Source organism: Daphnia pulicaria, chromosome 11 (assembly GCF_021234035.1).
Source record: "Daphnia pulicaria isolate SC F1-1A chromosome 11, SC_F0-13Bv2, whole genome shotgun sequence".
In the NCBI taxonomy this organism is placed as follows: Eukaryota; Metazoa; Arthropoda; class Branchiopoda; order Diplostraca; family Daphniidae; genus Daphnia; species Daphnia pulicaria.
Window position 1 is genome coordinate 1,729,817 of NC_060923.1, and position 23,103 is coordinate 1,752,919.

A 23,103-nucleotide genomic window follows, 5' to 3' on the forward strand; every position below is an offset into this window, starting at 1 on the left:
GTTTTAAATGACCCAATCACCGGAAATAATTCAGTTTCAATTTTGTTGTTCCCATGATGTTATTCTAATAAGGGCGGCCAGCGATGGCCAAGGGCCTTGGCTTCTTCTGTTCAATTTTTACGGGGCCCATAAAAATTTCCCCAAACGGCACAGAAACTGTCAGCGCCATCAGATCCTCCTTGTGTTATTATTTGTGTGGTCTGGGAAGGGGCCAAACCAAAGGGGTTTGTCGGTTTACGTCTACCTGTTATTATGTTGCACACGCCGATTTTCTTCGGGAGCGCGTTCTGTTGGAAAATACGGAGCCATCTGTGAAAGGAAAGACAAACTATTCGGAAAAAAAAGTCAAACAATCGGAATCGAATACAGCTCTACGTTTGCTTGTTTTTCGCCTCATCTTGTCATGTACATTGCGAATGCGGATATTGAATAGGCTCCATTCATATAAGTTATTATACAAGGTTTTAAATTATTAACAGCAAGTGACATTGGAATTTTGATCTACCTTTTGAGAATTCTTGGGTTTTGCGTCTTTTTTCTGATGCAAATAGAAGATGTTGATCAGGAAGTAGAGAAGGCCAGTTATGAAAGAGATGGCACCCAAAATGCGGAAGGTTACGCGAAGGCCGTACACTCCGATAAGCAAACCTCCACCAATACTGCCAGTTCCGCACCCTAAAAATGACGTAATTGTATTAATTTATTTTAATTACCTGCATAATTTATTCTGTGCTGTAAGAATAAAAATTACCTAAGCCATAGGTGATCCCTGACAGTAATCCGTGAATAGAAGCTATAGTAGTCTTTGTTCTTAGTACATTAGCGTAGGCGACGTGGGAAATTCGGGCGAAATTCCAGGAAATTGCCTCTCTCTCTCTCCAATAGGACACACAAACGCGGATCTTGCAGATAGGAATATCCTGTTGACAGAGCGAAAGACAAAAAGCTGACTTGAATGATTAAATTGATAATAATGTAATTATTTGTTTACCTGTAAGTCGAATGACGCTGACGCCTAAGCAAATGACTTGAACGTTTGGATGACTCAACTTCCGGAAGATGCGATCGGAGAAGATAAGCAGCGGAATCAGAGCCACCGATTGGACAGAAACAACCGAAACCCAATATTAGTTTTACTAAATATACTTGTTCAATTTCTGAGTCAGCTTGCCAGAAATATAAGCGATGAACAGTAAGAGATCCAATTCCACGTTTTTCAGTAATGACTTTAAAATCTTTAAAAAGGTTTTTCGCCGGAGGTTTAAAGTTGAGATTGATTGTCAGCATTCCAATTGTAGCAATTCCAAAAAAAAAACGGCGAACAAATAGAAGGCAGGCCTGATTTTAAAAAATAATTCAAAATAATGAAAATATTTGTTTAATTATCAAATTAAACAAAAAAATTACCGGATATTCCCTTGAACACCTTCACTAAAGTAGTCTATCAATGCCCCGGAAATAAGTGAAAATGTTGCAAGTCCAATAAATCCAAACATTTTCTGGAAACCATAATCACCACCGACTTCGTTGACCAAAACCAATGAGGGTTCCATCAAACAAAGTGGCAGATCCAGACATGAACACGTCAAAGATTAAACGAAGCAGCAAGTACATCCAGAATGTGAACTGAGGATTGACGACATCTTCCCTAGCTTTATTAAAACAGATGTCGGAGCGGCTGATCTGGACGATGCAGTGAGGCTGACACATCTGGTAAGAAGTCGTCCGGTTGATTGTCGCTTTAATGTCTTGAGAATTCACTGTGTACCGGAGTTTCTGCTTTTCCTCATAAGAACCACACCGAAATTGTTAGCATTCTGCCCAATCTTAGTTCCGTCCTCTGCGGTCATCCAATTAACTCGATATTTTCCGGTAGTGTTACCACCAATGGGCAATTCCAAACCAATCAATATTTTCGCTTGATTTTGCTCAATGCTACTTCTACGATCCAACGTATGCAGTCAATTTCACTCGAACCAAATATTTCTGCGGCTGAGCAAGTCACATCTAGACTGTAGTCGCTTGGGAAGAAAACAGCTCCAGAAAATTATTTCCCGAGCTTTTTATCGGTTTCGTTTACAAAGGAAGGGCTAGTTTCTGGTCCGCTCCAGCCATAAGATTTTTCGTGGTTCTCCTATCGTCGCAGACACATTAATGACACTGGTTTCCGAGTCTTCGTTCATTTTGAACTCGCATGGATGTAAATCAAGATCTGTCAGTGCAAAAAATGGACGTCGAGAAAGTTTTGGCATCGTCACAAACACAAGTGGTGTTAAATCTATGGTAATGAAAAGGGAAAAAAAATTGAGAATAAAACGCGCCTTATATCCCCGGTTGCTGGCTGACATAGGTGAGGCTGACATTGACCCTCCCATGAAACTGGCGTGAGGTTGCCCCTAACTGGGGCACCTATATAGCGAATGATAGAAAAGACAGCCGTTTCCGACCCCATAACATCACTGAATAAAATCCACAATAGTTGAATACCGGTTTTGGGTTTTCCCCTACAAATTACGAAATCGTTTACATGTTATTTTAATAATTAAGGCACTACACTACACTCTCAAGACATTAAATTTGCTTGTGTATAAGACGGTAGGAATTTATTTTTTTGTAAGCGATTGCGAGGCAAGTAGGGATCGGAACTATCAATTCAATAACATTGCATTTTTTAACCTTGACCTAGTTTTAAATAAATTATTCAAACAGGAATTTGCGAACCGGGTATTCCCTTGCATACTTTCACTTTTACCCAAGTGGTCGAGAGCTTCCCCCAATGAATGGTCCATGTACCAGAAGAATGACAAGCTGACGCGGAGACTTACTAAATTGCACGACGTCACAAATGGCTACGAAATCGCCTGGGAAAACCCCTTTCATTGCACCAGTCTTTTATGGGGAAACTGGCAGTCCTGCTGAGCAAAATCCTCAGCATAAAAGAGGGTCACATTTTCCGATAGAGATTCAGTGTTGAAATTTACTTGCAGAGAACTAGAAGACTCGTCATGAAACCCATCAAGTTTTCCAGTTTAATTGTTTTTACAACTCTTTCCTTTGGTTTATTGTTCACTGAAGTATTCTGCGGTCCACATCACTACAGGACTAGGTAAACATTTTCGTCTTTTCGAATTCTTCTTAACCCCCCACATCATTCAAATTTGATATTATTCTAGATATCAGTATTGCGCGTCCACGCAAACATTTTTCTATGGACAATGTCGTCCAATTGGCAGTACTGAACATTGTCCAGTTAACATGCAACTTTTCGACGGACCTAACAACCAAGGATTTTGCCATTGCGATAATTACAGCTACGCAGTATTTGATTCTGAAACTGCCTATTGTTTGAGACTTGACAACGAAGTAAGTAAAACCACATTCATGTTTAGACTTATTCAGAATTTTAACTAAAATTCTTTATTTACTTGGCAAGGGTTCAAATGGACTGCCTGTTTACTCATCTGCACCATCTTCCATTCAGTATCAGGCTCCATGCCGGTCGGGTACTGCACGTGATCGATCTGGGGTTTGCAGTCGTCCAACTATTGGATAGGTCTCGTTGAATACGAGACATGGTTGACCCCTGATTAATGCCGAATCAAATTTTATTTTAAATTGTACTTCGTTAAATCAAATAAAAAATGTAATCAAAATTTATTTAATTACTTTATGCTGCTGCATCTGGTGTGTCCGGTTGGGATTTTCGGTGGCCATGCCAACACAGGCAGTGACGGCGAATCTGTGGGAGAAAGTGAGAAAAAAAAGCGTCTTATTTAGTTAATTCTCCTAGTTGCTGGTTATACCTGGGGCAGTGTGGGGCACCTTGTGATTGACGCGAAAGATTATCGTCTCTAACCCGAGCTCTGTAGAATTGCAGTCATCCTACTGCCTAACAACAAAAGTTAAATACCGGTTTCCACTACATACTGTGAAATCGTTTACAATTTCGTTAAATAAATTAAAGGCACCCTATACACTCAAGACATTAAACTTGCATATGTATAAGACGATAGTAATTCATACATTGCGAGGCAAGTTGGATTCTCGGGACTAATAAATAAATTCAATGGAGTTAGATTATTGGGTTAGATTTGAATCATCCAAATGATGACCCAAGTACATATTCTAACGAGAACCACTATCATGGGAGAGTGTTGACGATGTTTCGGAAATAATCTCGTTTCGATTCACTGCACTGTCAATCCTCGCAGTATTTTTGGGATGTAAATAAAAGATGTTGAAAAGAAAGTAAAATAGCCCTGTAACGAAGGAGATGCCGCCCAGAATGCGAAAAGTCACTCGCTGGCCATAGGCACCGATTAGTAAACTTCCGCCAGAGCTCCCAACACCAAATCCTGAAGCAAAAAATTTATCGATTCATTTGAATAGCACTTTTTGCGTAACAGTTTTGTTTAAATTCTCTTACCTAATCCAAAGGTGAGTCCTCCCAATAATCCTTGGATAGAAGCTACAGTAGACGTCGTCCCTAACTGGTTGGCATAGGCTACATGCGAAGTGCGAGCAAAATTCCAGGAAATGGCATCCATCGACTCGAATAGGAGACACAAATGCGGGTTGTGCAAATACGAATATCCTATTGAGCAAGAATTGAATGTATTAAATTGATATGGTAAAAAAATGAGATAGACATACCGATTAGTCGGATGACGTTAACTGCAAAACAGAGAACTTGAACATTGGGATGACTCAATTTACGGAAGATGCGGTCGGAGAAAAGAAGCAACGGTATCACAGTGAGACACTGGAACGTGCTAGACAGTCCCATTAAAGAACTAGTGCCCCCAATCTCTTCAAGGAACAAAAACAAATAGTAAAACCCGTGTCCGTTGCAGATTCCTATAAATAAATAAATCCATTAATTTCCGCTTGTCTCGCACAATTAGCATACGTAGTTTTACCGGAAACAAATGCGACGACAAGCAATATATCCAGTTCAATGTTTTTAAGTAATGTTGAAACATCACTCAGCAGATTTTCTGCTGGACGTTTGAAATCAAGGTTGATTGTAAGCATTCCAACAGCAGCAATTCCAAAAAGACTAGCGAACAAATAGAAGGCCGGCCTAGTCAAGAAGCAATAGATTGAAACAATGAATTCGTCAACATTAGGGTACTAATTAAAATTAATTACCTGGTATTTCCAAGCACACTTTCATCTTCACTAAATTGGTCAATCAAAACCCCAGAGATGGGTGAAAAAACAGCGATTCCAATGTATCCAAACATTCTTTGGAAACCGTAATCCCCGCCTAATTCGCCGACCAAAGCCACAGAAGCTCCGACAAACAAGTCTAATCCGCCGAGGAGAATGTCAAAGAATAATCGAAGACACATGTAGAGCCAGAAGGTGAGCTGTGGATTAAAAATTTCCTCTCGAACCATGTTGTGGCACAAGTCAAAGCGGTTAATCCGGACGATACACTGAGGCCGGCAGAACTGGTAGACGGCTCGATCGTTGTCCGCTTGGTTCGAATCTTTAAAGTAGACGGTTTGATGAAGTTTCTCATCTGCACCATAAGTCCCACACTGGAAATTTGTCTGCTTTTGATCACTGCCAGTGGCATCTTCCAATACCATCCACTTCACTGGGAATAATCCTTTGGTGTTCACGGATTCACTGAAGAAATCCAATCCGATGGTCGTGTTCACTTGTGTTGTCTGACTGTCATTTTTTCGATTCAAAACGCAAACATCTTCTCCAAATCGTGTTGGAGTGCAAGTCGTGTCCAGGCTCCAGTAGTTTGGGAAGAAAACAGCCTCGCGAAATTCTACTTTTGGCAAAACAACTTTTTTTAGAGCGACAATTGGTATCGACGGATCTACTTCTTGATTGAGTTCAATGGCCTCCGACCTAATCACGTCAGACGGCTGGTCGTAGCAAACGTAACCACACTCTTCTAGCGCCACGGAAAAATTGTTTAAATTTTCACGGATCCAATTCGATTGGACGTGGCAAGGATTCGAGTCGAGATCCGTTAAGGTGAGAGTCGCTGAATTTAAATAGTCGGACTTGCTGTCCGAACAACCGAGTGCAAATGTGATGTTTTCAGGGTAAAAATGCCACGTTTTTCCAGCTGGAACTGTCAGAAAGAGAAGCGCTATAATAGCAAGAAGGCCGTGTACTGCGCTCATCAGAATCTAATCAATAGAAAAAAGTGTGAATAAAAATCACGGTAAATTAGATTGATGGTTACCTTGAAATTCCCAAGTTTATCGGCGATCAAACCAATGAGAAAAGGAGATAAAATCGCTGCAATCGATGAAACACCGTAGATGGAGCCGACCTCTTGGAAGCTTAGTCCCAACGATTTCATATGGATGGTGGTGAACGGCAATAGCACTCCGACACCTGTAGTGGATTTTAAAACTCGACAATTAAATGGAAAAATGAATTGCACAACAGAACGATTCACATAAAATTAATACTAATAGCGAATGGCTAGAGCAAATCGTTTTTTAAGTAGATACACTTAGCTTACCCGATAATATGATGAAAGTTAAAAGCTTGACTGGAATCAGTTTGGGCTGCTTCAAGTCATAAATCAGCAAAGCCAATCCCTTCTTCTTTTCTGGTTTTACTTGAAAAGTTACGCGTGGACGCTGGTTGTTGTTTGTCTCAACCATTTTTGGTCCTTTACAATGTTACCGAACTATAAAAATCTCGGAATAGAATTAAGGTAAGTTTAAACTAAATTTTAGTTGAAATAAACCAGACAAAATTTTATAAGAGCACGATTTTGTGTTGTTGAATGGGCCAAGTCTTGCCGTTAACTGCCTACAGCATCAAACAAAAATTGTTGAATTTCCAAGAAACCAGTCTGTCCTGCATATGGAGAACTTCTGCGAGTCATTTCACGTCCTACAAATGGTGACCGGTCATTACATAAAAAAATTTAGGATAGGAAAATGGATAAGATTTAGAAAATTCTGGATTCCAAGAGAAGTGAAACGACGGGCGGGTTTTCATCTGGATCAAGGTCGGAGTCTGGGACTAGTGTTGCCCACGGCTAAGAAAGAGCTAAAAATAGGTAGCAGGTGCTTGTATATGAGACATTTCAATTATTAAGCTGCTGTCCTCGAAGTGTTTGCCTTGTTCCACTGACACACCATTCAGCCTATTACTCATTAGTCGTGATGGAAAGCCATTCTAATCAGCGTAACTGTTGCCATTGTGAGATCATTACGCGCGATCTTTAAAAACGCATTCACTAATCGATTGTCAGCACGCAATGACTTTTGCTTGCCATTCCTTCTTCGGGGCACTTTTCAATTGACTTTTGCTTTTACAAAAGATTCGTTGGCTCATAATCCGTCTTCTAAATGAACCTTAACTATAGGGAACACCGACCGTTTTCATTTGTAAAAATGGAAGGACGGTGACCATATTCGTCTAAAAAATTCGTAAGGAGAATTTAAATAACAAAAAAGCTTTCACTAGTGAAATCAACTCGTACGTATGTGCCAAGCAAATATCAAATTTAATTCCTAACCGAAGATTAGAAACGATGGGAATTTCCAAGAAATTCTCTTACTTTAATTAGTCGGTCGGTCTTACTTTAGTTGGTTTATCATTAATTAAAGATTCGTGAAATTTACTTTTTAAATACTAAACTATACCAATGCAGCAGGAAATTGGATTCAAAAGTTTCTGTTGCTCTACTTCTGCCGATGGCTTTTGTAACCCATTCTTTGTCCTCGTTCGCACATATGGATTTTCTTCATCAATGATAAATAAAGCTACCTGAATTATAGATAAACGGATAACATAATGAAGTGAAGGAAATGGTATGTTTATTACCTAATTGAAGGGTTGTCCGATTCAGGGAAGTCCAGTTAAACTGATGGATCCTAGAAGATGGAAACGACGCGATGTTTCCCTCGTGGCCAAAAGGGTAGAAAAAAAGTTAAAATACTGACATGAAAGCTTCTTTTATATTGATTTATCCAAATTATGACAATAACAAATTCTTTTAGTCTTTAAAATTTTTAATATGGCTTTATCTGTAAATAAGCTAAAATTGATTAGCAAAAAAAAGTTAGTTAAGTCTCAAAACGACCGAGTTAATGGCATATAGGAAGGAAGTTCACTTAAGATGATGTTGGCTAAAATAAGACTAAACGCGCTAAACAGACGTTGAATGTCACTGAATTTCTTCGACCTTCCCGTTTACACTTGAATCAGTCTTGTCAATGGTAGTGTTATTTTTTTCATTGGCCTTTGGACGCAAGTAAAAAATATTAAAGAGGAAGTAGAGGAATCCAGTGAGGAAAGCGACGACTCCCAAAATGCGGAAAACTACTCGCTGGCCGAACGCTCCGATCAGGGCTCCGCCGACCGAGCTTCCAATTCCAGCCCCTAAATCACCCAGCATCAATTATTATATCAATCACCTTAAACTTCTTCATTTAGGGTCGTCACTGACCTAGTCCGATGTACGTCGCTGAAATCAATCCTTGAATGGAAGTCGCAGTGGACGTAGTCCCCAATTGGGTTGCATAGATCATAAAAGATGTCATTGGTAGAATACCAGTAATGGCTTCCATAGCCTCGTATACGAGACACAAGTTTGGGTTGTAGATATACGAATATCCTTGGGTTTTACACTCATTTGGAATTAAAAGGTAACTACTTAAATCAATAAAACGAATTCGAAACTTACCTACCAAACGTACGACGAATGTAAAAAGGCTAAAGACAAGGACGTTGGGAATACTAAATTTACGAAAAATGGTATCCGATAAGAGAAGCAATGGAATTCCTGTAAGACAAGAGACGGTAAGCGTCAGTCCCATTAAAGACCTGGACCCACCAATTTCTTCCAAGAATAAGAAGAAGTAACTTCCCGTGCACCCCGTCAACATTCCTGTAAAAAGAGTTTTTAGCAAGTAGTGTTGGCAGCTAGCTTTCAAACATTTTTACCTGAGATAAAGCAAACGGCAAGTAGAACGTCCAGCTCGACGTTTTTCAGCAGAGATATCACATTTTTCATCAGCTTTTCCGCTGGAGGTTTAAAATTGAGGTCAATCGTTAACATTCCAACAGCTGCAATACCAAATAAACCAGCAAATAGAAAGAACGCCGGCCTGTTGAGAGAAATTAGATAAAATTATGCCTTTTTCTACAAAAAATAAAATATGTTACCGAAAATTTTTATCATTTTCATTTGTATTAAAATAATCCATAAGGGCTCCAGAAATCGGTGAAAATATTGAAATTCCGATTAACCCAAACATTTTCTGGAAGCCAAAGTCACCACGGACTTCGTTGACTAAAACCAAAGCTGCTCCATCGAATAAAGTGGCAGATCCTACGACGAACACTTGAAAGACGAAACCAAGTAATAGGTATATACAGAACGTGAGCTGAGGATTGACGACATCTTCACGGACTTTATCAGAACAAAGGTCGGAGCGGTTGATCTGAACGACGCACTGAGAGCGACACGTACGGTAGTGGGTTGTCGGGTAGTTTTCCGTTTGATTTTCTTGAGAATACACAGTCTGAAGGAGTTTCAGTTTTTCGTCATAAGTGCTACATTGGAAGTCGCTAGACTTCTGATCAAACTCGGATTCGTCTTCTAAAGCCATCCACAAAACAGGGATTACTCCAGTTTTAATGTTGTAGTCGTTCTGAAATAATTGCAATGCAAGAGTCGCGTTTTTTTCCTTTCTTGAAACAGCACCAATTTTGCGACCTAACTGACAGTTACTTCTTCCATTCAAATTTTGCAAGCAGGACATCTCCAAATCCCAGTCGTTTGGGAAGAAAACAGCATCAAGAAATTCTTTGCCGACCGAGTCATCTAAATTGGTATCACTTACAAAAGAAGAAGCTGTTTCTAGGGTGGCTTCAGTGTCAGATTTTTCGCTGTGGTAACAAACGCTGCCACATTCTCCTATTGTCGCAGACACATTAATAACATTGTTTTCGGAGTCTTCGTTTAGTTTGAATTTGCATGGATGTAAATCAAGGTCTGTCAGTGTAAGTGTCGAGTTCTCGTTGAAGCAGCCGAGTGCCATCGACATGTTAGTCGGGTAATCCACCGAAATCCTTCCGACTGGAACAAGCAGGAACATAAGCGAAGTAATGCTGGCACATCCGAACAATACGCTCAAAAGCATCTGTCAATTTACATTAATCTATACTTCTAAAAGGAATTGTTACTGAAATTGTCTTTGAGTAGACCTAATACCTTAAAATTTCCCAATTTATCGGCGATCATGCCAGTGCAGATGGGGATCAATACACTCAGAACGCCATTTACGCTGTAAATGGCGCCAGTTTCTTCAACGCTGATCCCCAAAGATTTCATGTGAATTGCGGCGTAGGGCAACAGCACGCCATAACCTGTCATTGCATTACCACAGGAAAACAAAATAATCAGCCAGGTTTAGTAGTAACATTGTCAACCCCTGGTCGACCCTAATGCATTTACTAACCAGAAAAAACTATCAGGCTAAGGATTTTGATGGGGATTAATTTGCGTTGTTTTAAATCGTAAATCAGCAATGCTAATCCCTCTTTCTTCTCAATTTCTGTCTTTTCCATGTCCAGCTTTTGATCGGTGTCGGACTTCATAGAAGTCTTGGAACAATCTCCATCCATACTGTTAAGCAACAATAACATTGACAATTATCAAGAACAACGAAAAACAATAGTGTTACCTCAAAATATCTGCACTGGTCTGAGCTAGATAGAACTCAAACGACTACCGTTACCATACTGACGTATGTTTCAGCACCATATATGCATGTAACACATTTGCTGCCGGGCATGAAGCTTTCTTGAAGCACAACACAAATTCGCAGGCAAAATATATTTTTAAAGGGGAAAATGCAAGTCACTTTGGGTTGAACGGATGGTATGACGCGACGGCGACCCGTTATGAATTTACACTACAAAAGACCTGAGTAACAAGCACAAGAAAATGGGAAAACCCGTAAGGCAAGTCGAAGAATAGTGCGCAAAAGAGTTAAATGTCGGCCACGCGGATGAAAAAAAAAATGTTGACTCGTTCAAACGCTTTTCTCTTGGTAGAACATTTATGCTTTCTATTTATCACAACTAAATTTCAAATCCAAACAAAGGAAACATCCTTTAATAGATATTGCTGCTGAATCAATAAGGTAAATTAAGCATAATATTTGTAGCCCATGAATGGAAGAATAATATTAATCTTGTCTTCTTTCAAAAATTTTACAGTTGATCTAGTTTAGGCTAACATTTGCTTACCAGCAATTTATCCAATAATACCAGTAATAAATAATTCGTAACTTACAATAAAAGGGAACATATGTTGGTCAGTCAGAGGCCAGGTGCACAGGGCGTAAAACATGATGTTGACCCATTTTAAAGTGTTTGTCATACCATCTACATCTGTTGCCAATCATAGCATTACATCTGTAAGAAAATAAAGAAATTTTTTTCAGTTAACATTACTTTAGAGGCCGCCCATTTTAGTCACCTCTGTAGGATGACAAACTGAAATAAGTTATGTAGTCTACTACAGACATCATGAAGGTAAGTCAAATCAGAACCGTGGCGTTTTATGCAAATCAATCAATGATGCACGACGCGTATGTTACAGTAAAAATGTTTTTACTACCTGCGAGGAAGATTGAATGGCTGCCAACGTAATTTTGCCGCCATTTTTGACAACATCACGGTGATAAACATAAAAAACCAAACAAGAGCGGAAGGGACTTGCCACGTTGAGGCATGTCGATTTTAAACACTTTGTAATAAAACACTTTACGAACTATGGGTTAACAAGCTACAGCTAGCATTCATCAATTAAATAACTGGGCTAGGCTAGGGTGGCTAATAATAGTAGGTGTGCTGATCACGACTGATAGGTTTAGTGAGTTCACACTGGCAAGTGGCAAGTGCAGACGAACTGCCTCCCTCATGTGAACAGGGGAGGAACATGCCATTTTTTCTTTTTTACATCTTTCTTGATGAAGGTCATCAATCAATTCAATTCAATCATGTCATCAAAAAGGGGAAAATAGAAATTATGGGATTAAAAAATATTACGTACACAAGAACTATAATAACGTTATACTATTCATGTTATGGAATTCCTTTATTGATTATATGTTGCCAAATTTTTAATCCTAGAAGACGCAAACACGAACAAAGAAGATTGGTTTCAAATTAATTGGAAATCAATTGATTGGAAGGTTAAGTAATTTATGAGTTCTACGTTATTGTTTTTCTAATTCTCTTAACATAGTTAAGCGACTACACCTACTTCCAAAATAATATTTATTAGTTCGTCAAATTAATACTCTAATGCAATCAGCATAAGTGGTTTCCATAAAACTACCACAGTAATAACCTGGGATGCGTTTTGGTTAGTTCTTAGTTGTGAAGAGCCTTCCATCGTCACGAGATGTTTTACGTTCGTCCGACCGGAGCAGTTGAGCCGATTCAACCAAAAGATCCCAAAATGGAAGATGAAAATAACGTCAAAATTCTGAAAATGAGGAAAAACAGCTTCAACTGGAGTCTAGAGCCAATCACAAAGTGTATGCAGGTTATGGGAGTTTCAATCCCTCCCTCGGAGGAAATCAAAAGTTGTCGGTTGATTTGTCATCTCTATCGCACCTTCTGTTTCCTATTGGTATCGTTCCTTCAGATTATTCTTGTTATTCAAGTGTTTGGCGATGCCAAGAACATTGCAAATTCTTACACGAATGGAATCTCTACCACGACCTTCTCATGGAATTTCATTATCGACAATTTAAATTTGGCGCTCTACACAGTCGGCAGTCATATTTCTTTTCTGTTACTCACACGACCGAAAACCTGGCTGGATCTCGTCCTTTCCTTTAAATTATTGGAGGAAAATGGTCATTCCCCCGAAATTTATTCCACATGCAGACAGATAGCAGTTAAAGCTGTTATTTGCATAATAACTATGGTAATTAATTTTCATCTATGTTGATCACTTAGAAAACAAATGTAACAGTATATACTCAATATCGATTGCAGAATTTTGGCTTGGATGTACTACTAGGACTTGACGTTCTCTCCAATGACGCTCCCTGGGCACGCAAAATCCTGGACGTGTTGGGATTAGTCAACAAAATCTACCCAGCCGTCCAGCTGGCATTGTTCTCTATTTTGGCGAAAATGATTTCGCTCCAGCTTGAAGCCATCCGGAAACATTTCCTGGATCAGTTTACTCAGAGTCATCCATCAAGTTTAACGTTGGTTGAAAGTCAGCGTTCTCATCTGATTGCTTTGAGAGGCCATCACCGCTTGATCTGCAACGCAATTCGCAAACTGAACCGTCATTTTGGCGTCTTTCTGACCCTTGAGGTCATTTTTATCTTTATTAGTGTTATTAATTGCTCTCTATTTATCCTTATGGGCGCAACCAGCGGAGATGGGCTCTTGGGAGGGTTGAATGTCGCCATTTGTGTTGAAAGTCTCGCTCATCTCTTGATTCTTTCTTCATTCTCCGATGACATACCTAACCAAGTATTCAATTATTGAGTTAGCATAAATTAATTACAATAATTCCTTTCACTGATTTTACACAGACTGATCAGGTTTACGAGGCTTTATTACAGCTACTTCACCACCAACCGTCGTTACAAAATGAGGTAGGCCTAAATAAAACTTTAATCGTTGAAAATGAATCGATTAACTGTTACAGATGAATTTCTCTCTCGTTGTAGGTGTCGTTGTTCACGGAACAACTTTTGCACATGAAACCTCGGAACATCAATGCCATGGGATTTTTCAGGGTGGGCAAACACCTATTTCCAACGGTATTATAGATTTGTGTATACTTTTTTAAAATATAATTGAATTTAAATCTTGTCGTTTCTTGACATAAATGCGGTAGCTGATAGGAACAACGCTGACGTACTTCCTTATTCTCGTACAATTTCATTCAGCTGAAAAATCATAATGGCAGTGGGGAAGTTCACATATTAGCACGTTATATTTTCTTCCTTTCTAAATGTTTTTATTGTGTTGCAAGTGTTTATCATACATAGCTATATCATGTGTCCTAGCTAAAATGTCTTAATATAACTTAAATACGGTATTTCAAGCTTTAGATTTATTAAGTTATCATTGGATTCATAATAAGATTCATTTCACAAGTGAATAAGAAAAATTTATTTAAAAAAACTATTCGATTTTTTCTCTTAAAATTCTGTCGCTTGGGAAAGTAGAACTTGTTTGAAAATGTTGAAGTTTGCAATTTGACCGCCGTTGGCGCTCTATTGCTTTTTCAAAGCGGAAACCGGCGGAAACATTGCAAAATCACCGAAACCTTAAATTTAAAATGAAAATAATAGGGTTTTAATTTATAGTAGTCAACTTTAAACTAATTGAACAATAGTTGTTAAATCATAAACTATACGTTCAATGCAATATGAAACGTTTAAAAGAAGAAATCAAATAAAAAATCTAGGAAAAACATGAGGAAATGACTCGTGCAAAGGTTTTATTCCGCTTGGCCGGCATATATAAGGAGACGACGCCAACGACAATAGATAAACGTTCTATTACTTAATTTCGTTGATCTGAAATCTGTTACAAGAATTACAAAGAAGCTTTCGATCGTTCTCCAAAATGCATTGCATTGAAAGTACCAATAAATCGCATCAGCGTGCAGTGGTGAAGTCTAAGAGTGTTATTCAACCGGACGTCTTGGGAACCCGAAAGGGAACCGCTTTTACTACCAGACCGACCAGGCCGTCGATGACCAAAGACAACATCTATGAAGAAAACAACCGTACCTTGATCAGAAAGCTCGCTGAAAATAGAAATGTTGCGGCCGATAATAAGATCCTGAAGGTCCAAGTTGCGAAATTAGAATTCGAACTCGCTCTCGCCAACAACAAGATTCGTCAGCTCGAAAACCAACAAGACGAGGGGGCAGCCTCTAGACGTGAAATGGGAGCAAAACAACGAATCCCTGAACAAGCAAATCTTCGTTTAGTCGGAAAGAAATCAAAGTCGAGCCGTGTTATTGAAGCTAATAAAGACCGTCTCCTAGAGGTTATATCGTTTCTGTCGTCTGACAAAACCGCCACAGATTCGATTGACAACGTATTGGAAAATAACCTGACTGGATTTGAAGACAAGAACACGGAAATCCTTCGACTGTTGGCCGAAAGCAAAATGGAAATCTCCAAGCCATCAGTGATCCAGCAAGCTTCTAGCGACTTCGGAAATCCTCCAGCAGAAACGGCAAGAATGACTTTCCAACAGAATTCTTGCTTCCCGATAGCAGAGCCCCTACCTGGCAAGAAGAGAACATTTGAAGACGTAGCAGGTCGTGCAATCCCGCCATCCGTTCGAAAGCTATTACCACCAGCGACATCTTCCAATCGTTCTGCAGCCGAGCAACCGACAAATGCATCCGAAATCCAGTCTGTTACCAACGGGCGGAGTCTTTCCGTTTCACCAACTTACGGTCGACCCGTCTCATCATCAAGACTGGGATGCTCAGCATCCAAAATCCCGGTGAGGGTGTCAAATGGTCCTTTTGCCGCCGAGACTGAACCTAATGAGATGAAGAACATGGGTTTCAAATCCAAGATCCCGATTCGGGTTAAAACGATGAATGGTACATTTCCGCAAACAGAAGATTCCATCAGCACAGATGTCTCGTCCGAATCTCGTCCATCAGTGAAGACTGTTTTGCCACCAGCAAATGTTGTGGCCTCGAAGATTCCCGTGAGAGTCGTAACTTCCAAGCAAATCGTCTCCGACAACAGACCAAACGTCACCAGTGAATTACAGCAGAGCTTGGCGGACAATAAGTTAAAGTCTAAGATTCCAGTACGGTCGACGAGAAGCTCAGCAGAACGTCAAGCTTTCAATAAAGTTGTCAATCTTCAGAAATCGAATGGCTCCTCTTGCGGATTGGCATGCAACTGCCGAATTTCGCCACCATCAATTGGGTCAAGTCGTGGAGGAATTGCTGCCAAATAAGGAAAGGAAAAAACAAAAACAAAAAACTTAAAACTCACAAAACCCCCCAAAAAAACAAAACAAAAACAAAAAAAGAAAAAAAAAAAAAAAAAAGTCCCAAAAAAAACAAAAAAAAACAAAAAAAGTCCCAAAAAAAAAAAATAAAGTCCCAAAAAAAAAAATAAAGTCCCAAAAAAAACAAAAAAAACAAAAAAAGTCCCAAAAAACAACCAAAAACAAACAAACAAAAAACAAAACCCCAAAAAAAAACAATTAATTTTTTCTGTGTCTTTCTTCTTTCTTCCTTGCAACTTTTTACCTTACATTTGTTTTCATTAAATCTTCGCTTTCATTTTCTTCTTTTTTCACAATCGGGTCGTCTATGGGGAAATCATTATGGGTGGAAACTGTTACTTAATAGCAAGAAGGTCGGTTAAATGTGCAATTAGAAATTTTGGCAGGTGCACGTTCTTCTTATCGACATTCCCTTCGTGGATTTGTGGTAGTTTTTCATTCCTCGACGTGATTGGATATCAATTGAAAATAACCTAAATTGGATAATGTGTGCATTAATAATGATTACATCAAACAGGTACCGGGATGATCGAGTGATGGTGACGTCATAGGGTGGACGGAAGAACCTATTAACTGGGGACCTCCCTGTCTTTAAAATGACTCCCGTTGGGTGAAGTCGCGCGCTTGTCTAATCGATTAATCAATTCTTTCATGTTTTAGGAAACGAGTGATTTTAGCTTAAGCATTTTTATTTTAAGCATCGTTATTCCATCCAGCTTATTGAAGCACGATTTTGTGACCGGTTTATGTTTCCCTGAAGCGATGGTGAGGACCGAAGAGGGCCGTTGGCGAGGAAAGAAGAGGCCCGATGGCGAGGACCGAAGAGGATCGATGGCGTGAACCGAAGAGGACCGAAGAGGACCGATGGTGAGGACCGAAGAGGACCGATGGTGAGGACCGAAGAGGACCGAAGAGGACCGAAGAGGACCGAAGAGGACCGATGGCGTGGACCGAAGAGGACCGATGGCGTTACTACCCACAAGAAGAAAAACATAAACCGGAAATGATTTTGTGACTGAGATAGTTGGTGAATCTCGATGTTTTGATAATCATGTTTCTGCTAATAATCATTTTTTTTCCGAAAAATATTTAAGGATTGATAGTCGGTTATTCTAGAACGTGTGAATTTCATAACCAACGTTTGAGTTCATTTTTTAGGCAGGACGGCTTCAGTTTTTAGGTTCCCGTTCCCCCTTTGACGTAACCATCATCTCGGCTCAAACTGGCACCTGTTTGAATGAATCATTACTAATGCACACATTATCCAATTTAGGTTATTTTCAATTGATATCCAATCACGTCGAGGAAAGAAAAACTACCACAAATCCACGAAGGGAATGTCGATAAGAAGAACGTGCACCTGTCAAAATTTCTAATTGCACATTTAACCGACCTTCCTGCTATTCAGCAACAGTTTTCACCCAAGTGATTTCTCCCTCTAGACTCTCATCTGATTGCTTTTCTTTTTTCTTTTTCCCCTTTTTTCTCGCCATTTTCTTCTCTTCTTTCGCTTCCTCTTCGTGTGAATGAATGGAGTGTGAATTGGATGAATGTGTGATGTGTGAAGTTGAGTGTGCCTGCTGATTTGAATTAATATGTCTCAATAAAATATCTTAAAACAAAAACCACCATTTGATTGTGTTTTTATTACTTAGCATTATAGCAACATTTAGATTATCATTTTTATTAATCGTACACGGAAATTTCAAAATAAAAGGCAAAAAATGTTTTCTCTGAAAAACATTTCGGTAAAACCGTTTAATGACCGACAAAATTAAGGTTAGGTTAGGTTCAGAAAAATACAGGTCTAGCGATGATTTTGTTCACGGAGCCGAAAAGGCAATTATAACAATTCGTGCTTCGTGCTAATTCGTGCGAGATCATTACGCACGCTCTTTAAAAACGCATTCACTAATCGATTGTCAGCACGCAATGACTTTTGCTTACCCTCCCACATTTGTTCTTCGAGGCGCTTTTCAATCGACTCGCTTTTACAAAAAATTCGCAAGCTCATGAACCGTCTACTTAATTAACTTGACCTAAGACAGCGGAGGCCGTCTCCATTTGTGGCAATGCAAGGATGTCGACCATTGCTACTCTAAAATAAAGTGGTAACTGAAGAAAAAACTTGAATAACAAAAAGGCTTATTCTAATGGAGACAACTCGTGTTGGGCGTATGTGCCAAGCGCATACCATATAAAATTCATAACCGACGATTTGAAACGGTGGAAACTTTCAAGAAATCGTCTTACGCTCGAATTCTCATTAATTTAAAATTCGTAAAATATACTTTAAAAAAAAATTATACCAATGCAGGAATGGAAATTGGATTCAAACGTTTCCGTTTGCTCTACTGCTGCCGATAGTTTTTGTAACCCATTCTTTGTACTCTTTCCTGGAATTATATAAACGGATAAAATAATGAAATGAAGCAAATGGTATGTTTATATTACCTATTTGAAGGCTGGTCCGATTCAAAGAAGTCCCGTAAAACTAAGATGAAAACGACGCAATGTTTCCATCGTAAACGAAAATGTAGACAAAAAAATGAAAATATTGACATGAAAGCTTCTTCTATAATTGATTTATCAAATTATGACAAAAACTAAAATTCTTTTAGTCTTTAAAACGTGAATATTTCATAGGCTATAACCTGAAAATAAGCTTAAAATGTTTAGTAAAAAATTAATAACGTCTCAAAATGACCGATTTTTATGGCTTAAGAAAGAAGTTTGCTTAGATGCTGTTGGTTAAATAAAGGCTGAACGCGCTAAACGGGTTGATTGTCACTTAATTTCTTCGACCATCCCGTTTACGCTTGATTAAGCCTTGTCAACGGTAGTGTTATTTTTTTCATTGGCCTTTGGACGCAAGTAAAAAATATTAAAGAGGAAGTAGAGGAATCCAGTGAGGAAAGCGATGACTCCCAAAATGCGGAAAACCACTCGCTGACCGAACGCTCCGATCAGGACTCCGCCGACAGAGCTTCCGATTCCAGCCCCTAAATCACCCAACATCAATTACTAAATAAATAAAGTCAGTAATCCTTAAATTTCTTCATTTGGAGTCTTGACAGACCTAGTCCGAAGTAGGTCGCTGAAATCAATCCTTGAATGGAAGTTGCAGTGGACGTCGTCCCCAATTGGGTCGCATAGATCATAAAAGATGTCAGGGACAGAGCACCATTAATGGCTTCAATAGACTCGTATACGAGACACAAGTTCGGGTCGGTGATGTACGAATATCCTTGGGTATTAGACTCACTTGGGTTTGAAATGCAACAGATTAAAACTTAATAGAATGAAATCAAAACATACCTATTAGACGTATGACGAAGGTAAAAAGGCTAAAGACGAGGACGTTGGGAATACTAAATTTACGAAAAATGGTATCCGATAACAGAAGCAATGGAATCGCTGTTAAACAAGAGATAGTGACCGAGAGTCCCATTAATGACTTGGTCCCACCAATTTCTTCCAAAAATAAGAACAAGTAATTTCCCGTGCACCCCACCAAGAATCCTGTATAAAGAATGTTTAGCTAGTTGCTGTGTTAGCGGTTCTCAAACATTTTTACCTGAGGCTACGCAAACGGCAAGTAGAACGTCCAGCTCGACGTTTTTCAGCAGAGATATCACATTTTTCATCAGCTTTTCCGCTGGAGGTTTAAAATTGAGGTCAATCGTTAACATTCCAACAGCTGCAATACCAAATAAACCAGCAAATAGAAAGAACGCCGGCCTGTTGAGAGAAATGAGATGAGATTGATCTTTATACAAAATATAGAATATGTTACCGCCTACCGGAAATTTGTTTCATTTTCATTTGTACTTAAATGGTCCATCAGGGCTCCGGATATTGGTGAAAATATTGCGTACCCGATGAATCCAAACATTTTCTGGAATCCAAAGTCACCGCGGACTTCGTTGACTAAAACCAAAGCGGCTCCATCGAATAGAGTGTAAGATCCTACGACGAACACTTCAAAGACGGAACGAAGCAGCAAGTACATCCAGAATGTGAGCTGAGGATTGATGACATCTTCACGGACTTTATCAGAACAAAGGTCGGAGCGGTTGATCTGAACGACGCACTGAGAGCGGCACGTACGGTAGTGGGTTGTCGGGTGGTTTTTCGTTTGATTGTCTTGAGAATACACAGTCTGAAGGAGTTTCAGTTTTTCACCATAAGTGCTACATTGGAAGTCGTTAGACTTCTGATCAAACTCGGATTCGTCTTCTAAAGCCATCCACAAAACAGGGATTACTCCAGTTTTAATGTTGTAGTCGTTCTGAAATAATTTTAATGCAAGAGTTGCGTTTTTTTCCTTTCTTGAAACAGCACCAATTTTGCGACCTAACTGACAGTTACTTCTTCCATTCAAATTTTGCAAGCAGGACATCTCCAAATCCCAGTCGTTTGGGAAGAAAACAGCATCAAGAAATTGTTTGCCGACCGAGTGTTCTAAATCGGCATCACTTACAAAAGAAGAGGCCGTCTCTAGGGTGGCTTCAGTGTCAGATTTTTCGCTGTGGTAACAAACGCTGCCACATTCTCCTATTGTCGCAGACACATTAATAACATTGTTTTCTGAGTCTTCGTTCAGTTTGAACTTGCATGGATGTAAATCAAGGTCTGTCAGTGTAAGTGTCGAGTTCTCGTTGAAGCAGCCGAGTGCCATCGACATGTTAGTCGGGTAATCCACCGAAATCCTTCCGACTGGAACAAGCAGGAACATAAGCGAAGTAATGCTGGCACATCCGAACAATACGCTCAAAAACATCTGTCAATTTACATTAATCTATACTTCTAAAAGGAATTGTTACTGAAATTTTCTTTGAGTAGACCTAATACCTTAAAATTTCCCAATTTATCGGCGATCATGCCAGTGCAGATGGGGATCAATACACTCAGAACGGCATTTACGCTATAAATGGCGCCAGTTTCTTCAACGCTGATCCCCAAAGATTTCATGTGAATTGCGGCGTAGGGCAACAGCACTCCGTAACCTGTCATTCCATTACCAAGGGAAAATAAAATTATCAGCCAAGTTTTGTGGTAACATTGTCGATCCTACTACATTTACTTACCAGAAAAAACAACCATGCTAAGGATTTTGATAGGGATTAATTTTCGCTGTTTGAAATCATAAATCAGCAATGCTAACCCTTCCTTCTTCTTACTTTCTTTATCTTCCGTGTCCATCTTTTGGTCTGTGTCGAACTTCATAGAAGTCTTGGAACAATCTTCATCCATACTGTCAAGCAACAATAAGAAGATTGACAATTAATTATCAAATAAAACTGAAAATAATAACAGGTTGCACCTCACAAATATCTGCACTGATTTGAGTTAGATTGAACTCAGACGACTGCCGTCTCTATACTGCCGTAAATGTAAGCACCAGGAGTGCATGTGAAACATTTGCTGCCGGGCATGATGCTTGAAGCACAACACAAATTCGCAGGCAAAATATATTTTTAAAGGGGAAAATGCAAGTCACTTTGGGTTGAACGGATGGCATGACGCGACCCGTTATGAATTTACACTACAAAAGACCTGAGTAACAAGCACAAAAAAATGGGAAAACCCGTAAGGCAAGTCGAAGAATGGTGCGCAAAAGAGTTAAATGCCGGTCACGCGGATAAAAAAAATTTTTGACTCGTTCAAAAAGCTATTCTTTTGGTAGAATATTCATTTTTCTATTTATCACAACTAAATTTCAAATCCAAGCAAAGTAAACATCCTTTAATAGATATTGCTGTTGAATCAATAAAGTAAACTAAGCATAATATTCATAGCCCATGAATAAAAAAAATAATCTTGTTGTCTTCTTTCAAAAATTTTACTGTGAAATTCACAGTTGACATAGTTTAGGCTAAAGTTTGCTTACAAGCAATTTATCCAATGATGATACCAGTAATAAATAATTCGTAACTTACAATAAAAGGGAACATATGTTGGTCAGTCAGAGGCCAGGTGCACAGGGCGTAAAACATGATGTTGACCCATTTTAAAGTGTTTGTCATACCATCTACATCTGTTGCCAATCATAGCATTACATCTGTAGGAAAATAAATAAATTTTTTTCAGTTAACATTACTTCAGTGGCCTCCCATTTTAGTCACCTCTGTAGGATGCCAAACTTAAAAAAGTTATGTACAACAGACATCATGAAGGTTAACCAAATCAAAACCGTGGCGTTTTATTATGCAAATCAATCAATGATGCACGACACGTATGTTGCAGTAAAAGTGTTTTTACTACCTGTGAGGAAGATTGAATGGCTGCCAACGTAATTTTGCCGCCATTTTTGACAACATCATGGTGACAACCAAAAAAACTATCAAGAATCAAACAAGAGCGGAAGTGACTTTCCACGTCGAGGCATGTCGATTATTAACACTGTAATTTATAAAACACTTTACGTAATATGGGTTAACAATCGACAGCTAGAATTCATCGATTAAATAACTGGGCTAGGGTGGCTAATAATAGTAGGTGTGCTGATCACGACTGATAGGTTTAGTTTACTGGCAAGTGGCAAGTGCAGACGAACTGCCTCCCTCATGTGAACAGGGGAGGAACATGCCATTTTTTTCTTTTTTACATCTTTCTTGATGAAGGTCATCAATCAATTCAATCATCATGTCATCAAAAAGGGGAAAATAAAAATTATGGGATTATAAAATATTACGTACACAAGAACTATAATAACGTTATACTATTCATGTTATGGAATTCCTTTATTGATTATATGTTGCCCAATTTTTAATCCTAGAAGACGCAAACACGAACAAAGAAGATTGGTTTCAAATTAATTGGAAATCAACTGATTGGAAGGTTAAGTAATTTATGAGTTCTACGTTATTGTTTTTCTAATTCTCTTAACATAGTTAAGCGACTACACCTACTTCCAAAATAATATTTATTAGTTCGTCAAATTAATACTCTAATGCAATCAGCATAAGTGGTTTCCATAAAACTACCACAGTAATAACCTGGGATGCGTTTTGGTTAGTTGTGAAGAACCTTCCATCGTCACGAGATGTTTTACGTTCGTCC

The 23,103-nt window shown here is 39.0% G+C and overlaps 4 protein-coding genes and 2 long non-coding RNA genes across 11 annotated transcripts; 1 reads left to right on the plus strand and 5 right to left on the minus strand.

The window, feature by feature from the left end:
* Nucleotides 1-372: 372 nt before the first annotated feature.
* Nucleotides 373-2,121, minus strand: LOC124315738. The gene is made up of 4 exons (XR_006911624.1): nucleotides 1,408-2,121; nucleotides 992-1,338; nucleotides 752-920; nucleotides 373-675 (listed from the first exon to the last, which is right to left on the minus strand). It is a non-coding gene; the product is annotated as an uncharacterized LOC124315738 (long non-coding RNA).
* An 833-nt stretch (nucleotides 2,122-2,954) lies between these two features.
* Nucleotides 2,955-3,653, plus strand: LOC124315661. Its single transcript, XM_046781469.1, has 3 exons — nucleotides 2,955-3,106; nucleotides 3,174-3,363; nucleotides 3,434-3,653. Exons 1-3 carry the CDS (start codon nucleotides 3,006-3,008, stop codon nucleotides 3,551-3,553), a joined length of 411 nt encoding a protein of 136 aa, XP_046637425.1. The 5' UTR covers nucleotides 2,955-3,005; the 3' UTR covers nucleotides 3,554-3,653.
* Nucleotides 3,654-3,665: 12 nt separating this feature from the next.
* On the minus strand, nucleotides 3,666-7,329 carry LOC124315177. 3 transcript variants are annotated; one of them, XR_006911483.1, is made up of 8 exons: nucleotides 6,500-7,329; nucleotides 6,215-6,369; nucleotides 5,152-6,158; nucleotides 4,920-5,083; nucleotides 4,654-4,857; nucleotides 4,427-4,594; nucleotides 3,804-4,355; nucleotides 3,666-3,739 (listed from the first exon to the last, which is right to left on the minus strand). XR_006911483.1 is itself a non-coding variant. In XM_046780658.1 (8 exons), the coding sequence occupies exons 2-8, from the start codon at nucleotides 6,642-6,644 to the stop codon at nucleotides 4,126-4,128; spliced, it is 2,073 nt and encodes a 690-aa protein (XP_046636614.1). In that variant the 5' UTR covers nucleotides 6,645-6,670; nucleotides 6,754-7,329; the 3' UTR covers nucleotides 3,691-4,125. The 3 variants fall into 3 exon arrangements, 1 of the variants encoding a protein (XP_046636614.1); XR_006911484.1 differs by having other exon boundaries at nucleotides 3,667-3,739; nucleotides 3,823-4,355; XM_046780658.1 differs by having other exon boundaries at nucleotides 3,691-4,355; nucleotides 6,500-6,670; nucleotides 6,754-7,329.
* Nucleotides 7,330-7,598: 269 nt separating this feature from the next.
* LOC124315178 (major facilitator superfamily domain-containing protein 6-like) lies at nucleotides 7,599-11,887 on the minus strand. Its single transcript, XM_046780659.1, has 11 exons — nucleotides 11,627-11,887; nucleotides 11,300-11,421; nucleotides 10,686-10,927; nucleotides 10,461-10,627; nucleotides 10,214-10,368; nucleotides 9,163-10,142; nucleotides 8,941-9,104; nucleotides 8,681-8,884; nucleotides 8,444-8,611; nucleotides 7,819-8,376; nucleotides 7,599-7,761 (listed from the first exon to the last, which is right to left on the minus strand). Exons 4-10 carry the CDS (start codon nucleotides 10,624-10,626, stop codon nucleotides 8,162-8,164), a joined length of 2,052 nt encoding a protein of 683 aa, XP_046636615.1. The 5' UTR covers nucleotide 10,627; nucleotides 10,686-10,927; nucleotides 11,300-11,421; nucleotides 11,627-11,887; the 3' UTR covers nucleotides 7,599-7,761; nucleotides 7,819-8,161.
* A 2,320-nt stretch (nucleotides 11,888-14,207) lies between these two features.
* On the minus strand, nucleotides 14,208-16,620 carry LOC124315793. 3 transcript variants are annotated; one of them, XR_006911683.1, is made up of 5 exons: nucleotides 16,283-16,620; nucleotides 15,621-15,973; nucleotides 15,359-15,553; nucleotides 14,784-15,289; nucleotides 14,208-14,314 (listed from the first exon to the last, which is right to left on the minus strand). It is a non-coding gene; the product is annotated as an uncharacterized LOC124315793 (long non-coding RNA). The 3 variants fall into 3 exon arrangements; XR_006911682.1 differs by lacking the exon at nucleotides 16,283-16,620 and having other exon boundaries at nucleotides 14,784-14,962; nucleotides 15,112-15,289; nucleotides 15,621-16,045; XR_006911681.1 differs by lacking the exon at nucleotides 16,283-16,620 and having other exon boundaries at nucleotides 15,621-16,045.
* Nucleotides 16,621-16,729: 109 nt separating this feature from the next.
* LOC124315184 lies at nucleotides 16,730-22,374 on the minus strand. Of its 2 annotated transcripts, XM_046780674.1 has the most exons (12): nucleotides 22,306-22,374; nucleotides 21,981-22,102; nucleotides 21,365-21,597; nucleotides 21,129-21,295; nucleotides 20,893-21,047; nucleotides 19,842-20,821; nucleotides 19,616-19,779; nucleotides 19,357-19,560; nucleotides 19,118-19,285; nucleotides 18,493-19,040; nucleotides 18,348-18,434; nucleotides 16,730-17,010 (listed from the first exon to the last, which is right to left on the minus strand). In XM_046780674.1, exons 4-10 carry the CDS (start codon nucleotides 21,292-21,294, stop codon nucleotides 18,862-18,864), a joined length of 2,016 nt encoding a protein of 671 aa, XP_046636630.1. In that variant the 5' UTR covers nucleotide 21,295; nucleotides 21,365-21,597; nucleotides 21,981-22,102; nucleotides 22,306-22,374; the 3' UTR covers nucleotides 16,730-17,010; nucleotides 18,348-18,434; nucleotides 18,493-18,861. The 2 variants fall into 2 exon arrangements, with proteins under 2 accessions (XP_046636630.1, XP_046636629.1); XM_046780673.1 differs by lacking the exon at nucleotides 16,730-17,010 and having other exon boundaries at nucleotides 17,796-18,434.
* Nucleotides 22,375-23,103: the final 729 nt, after the last annotated feature.

Bases quoted from the DNA above. Each gene is read 5' to 3' on its own strand.
- LOC124315178 (XM_046780659.1), bottom strand. From the start codon at position 10,626: ATGGATGGAGATTGTTCCAAGACTTCTATGAAGTCCGACACCGATCAA. The intron at 10,143-10,213 runs GTATTAGGTCTA...GTAAATTGACAG, and splicing joins ATAAATTGGGAAATTTTAAG to ATGCTTTTGAGCGTATTGTT. The intron at 9,105-9,162 runs GTAACATATTTT...TTCTCTCAACAG, and splicing joins GAAAATGATAAAAATTTTCG to GCCGGCGTTCTTTCTATTTG.
- LOC124315661 (XM_046781469.1), top strand. From the start codon at position 3,006: ATGAAACCCATCAAGTTTTCCAGTTTAATTGTTTTTACAACTCTTTCC. The intron at 3,107-3,173 runs GTAAACATTTTC...ATATTATTCTAG, and splicing joins CCACATCACTACAGGACTAG to ATATCAGTATTGCGCGTCCA. The intron at 3,364-3,433 runs GTAAGTAAAACC...TTACTTGGCAAG, and splicing joins GTTTGAGACTTGACAACGAA to GGTTCAAATGGACTGCCTGT.
- LOC124315177 (XM_046780658.1), bottom strand. From the start codon at position 6,644: ATGGTTGAGACAAACAACAACCAGCGTCCACGCGTAACTTTTCAAGTA. The intron at 6,370-6,499 runs GTAAGCTAAGTG...AATCCACTACAG, and splicing joins AACTTTCATCATATTATCGG to GTGTCGGAGTGCTATTGCCG. The intron at 4,595-4,653 runs GTATGTCTATCT...CTTGCTCAATAG, and splicing joins TAACGTCATCCGACTAATCG to GATATTCGTATTTGCACAAC.
- LOC124315184 (XM_046780674.1), bottom strand. From the start codon at position 21,294: ATGGATGAAGATTGTTCCAAGACTTCTATGAAGTTCGACACAGACCAA. The intron at 21,048-21,128 runs GTAAGTAAATGT...ATGGAATGACAG, and splicing joins TAGCATGGTTGTTTTTTCTG to GTTACGGAGTGCTGTTGCCC. The intron at 19,286-19,356 runs GTATGTTTTGAT...CTAATACCCAAG, and splicing joins CTTCGTCATACGTCTAATAG to GATATTCGTACATCACCGAC.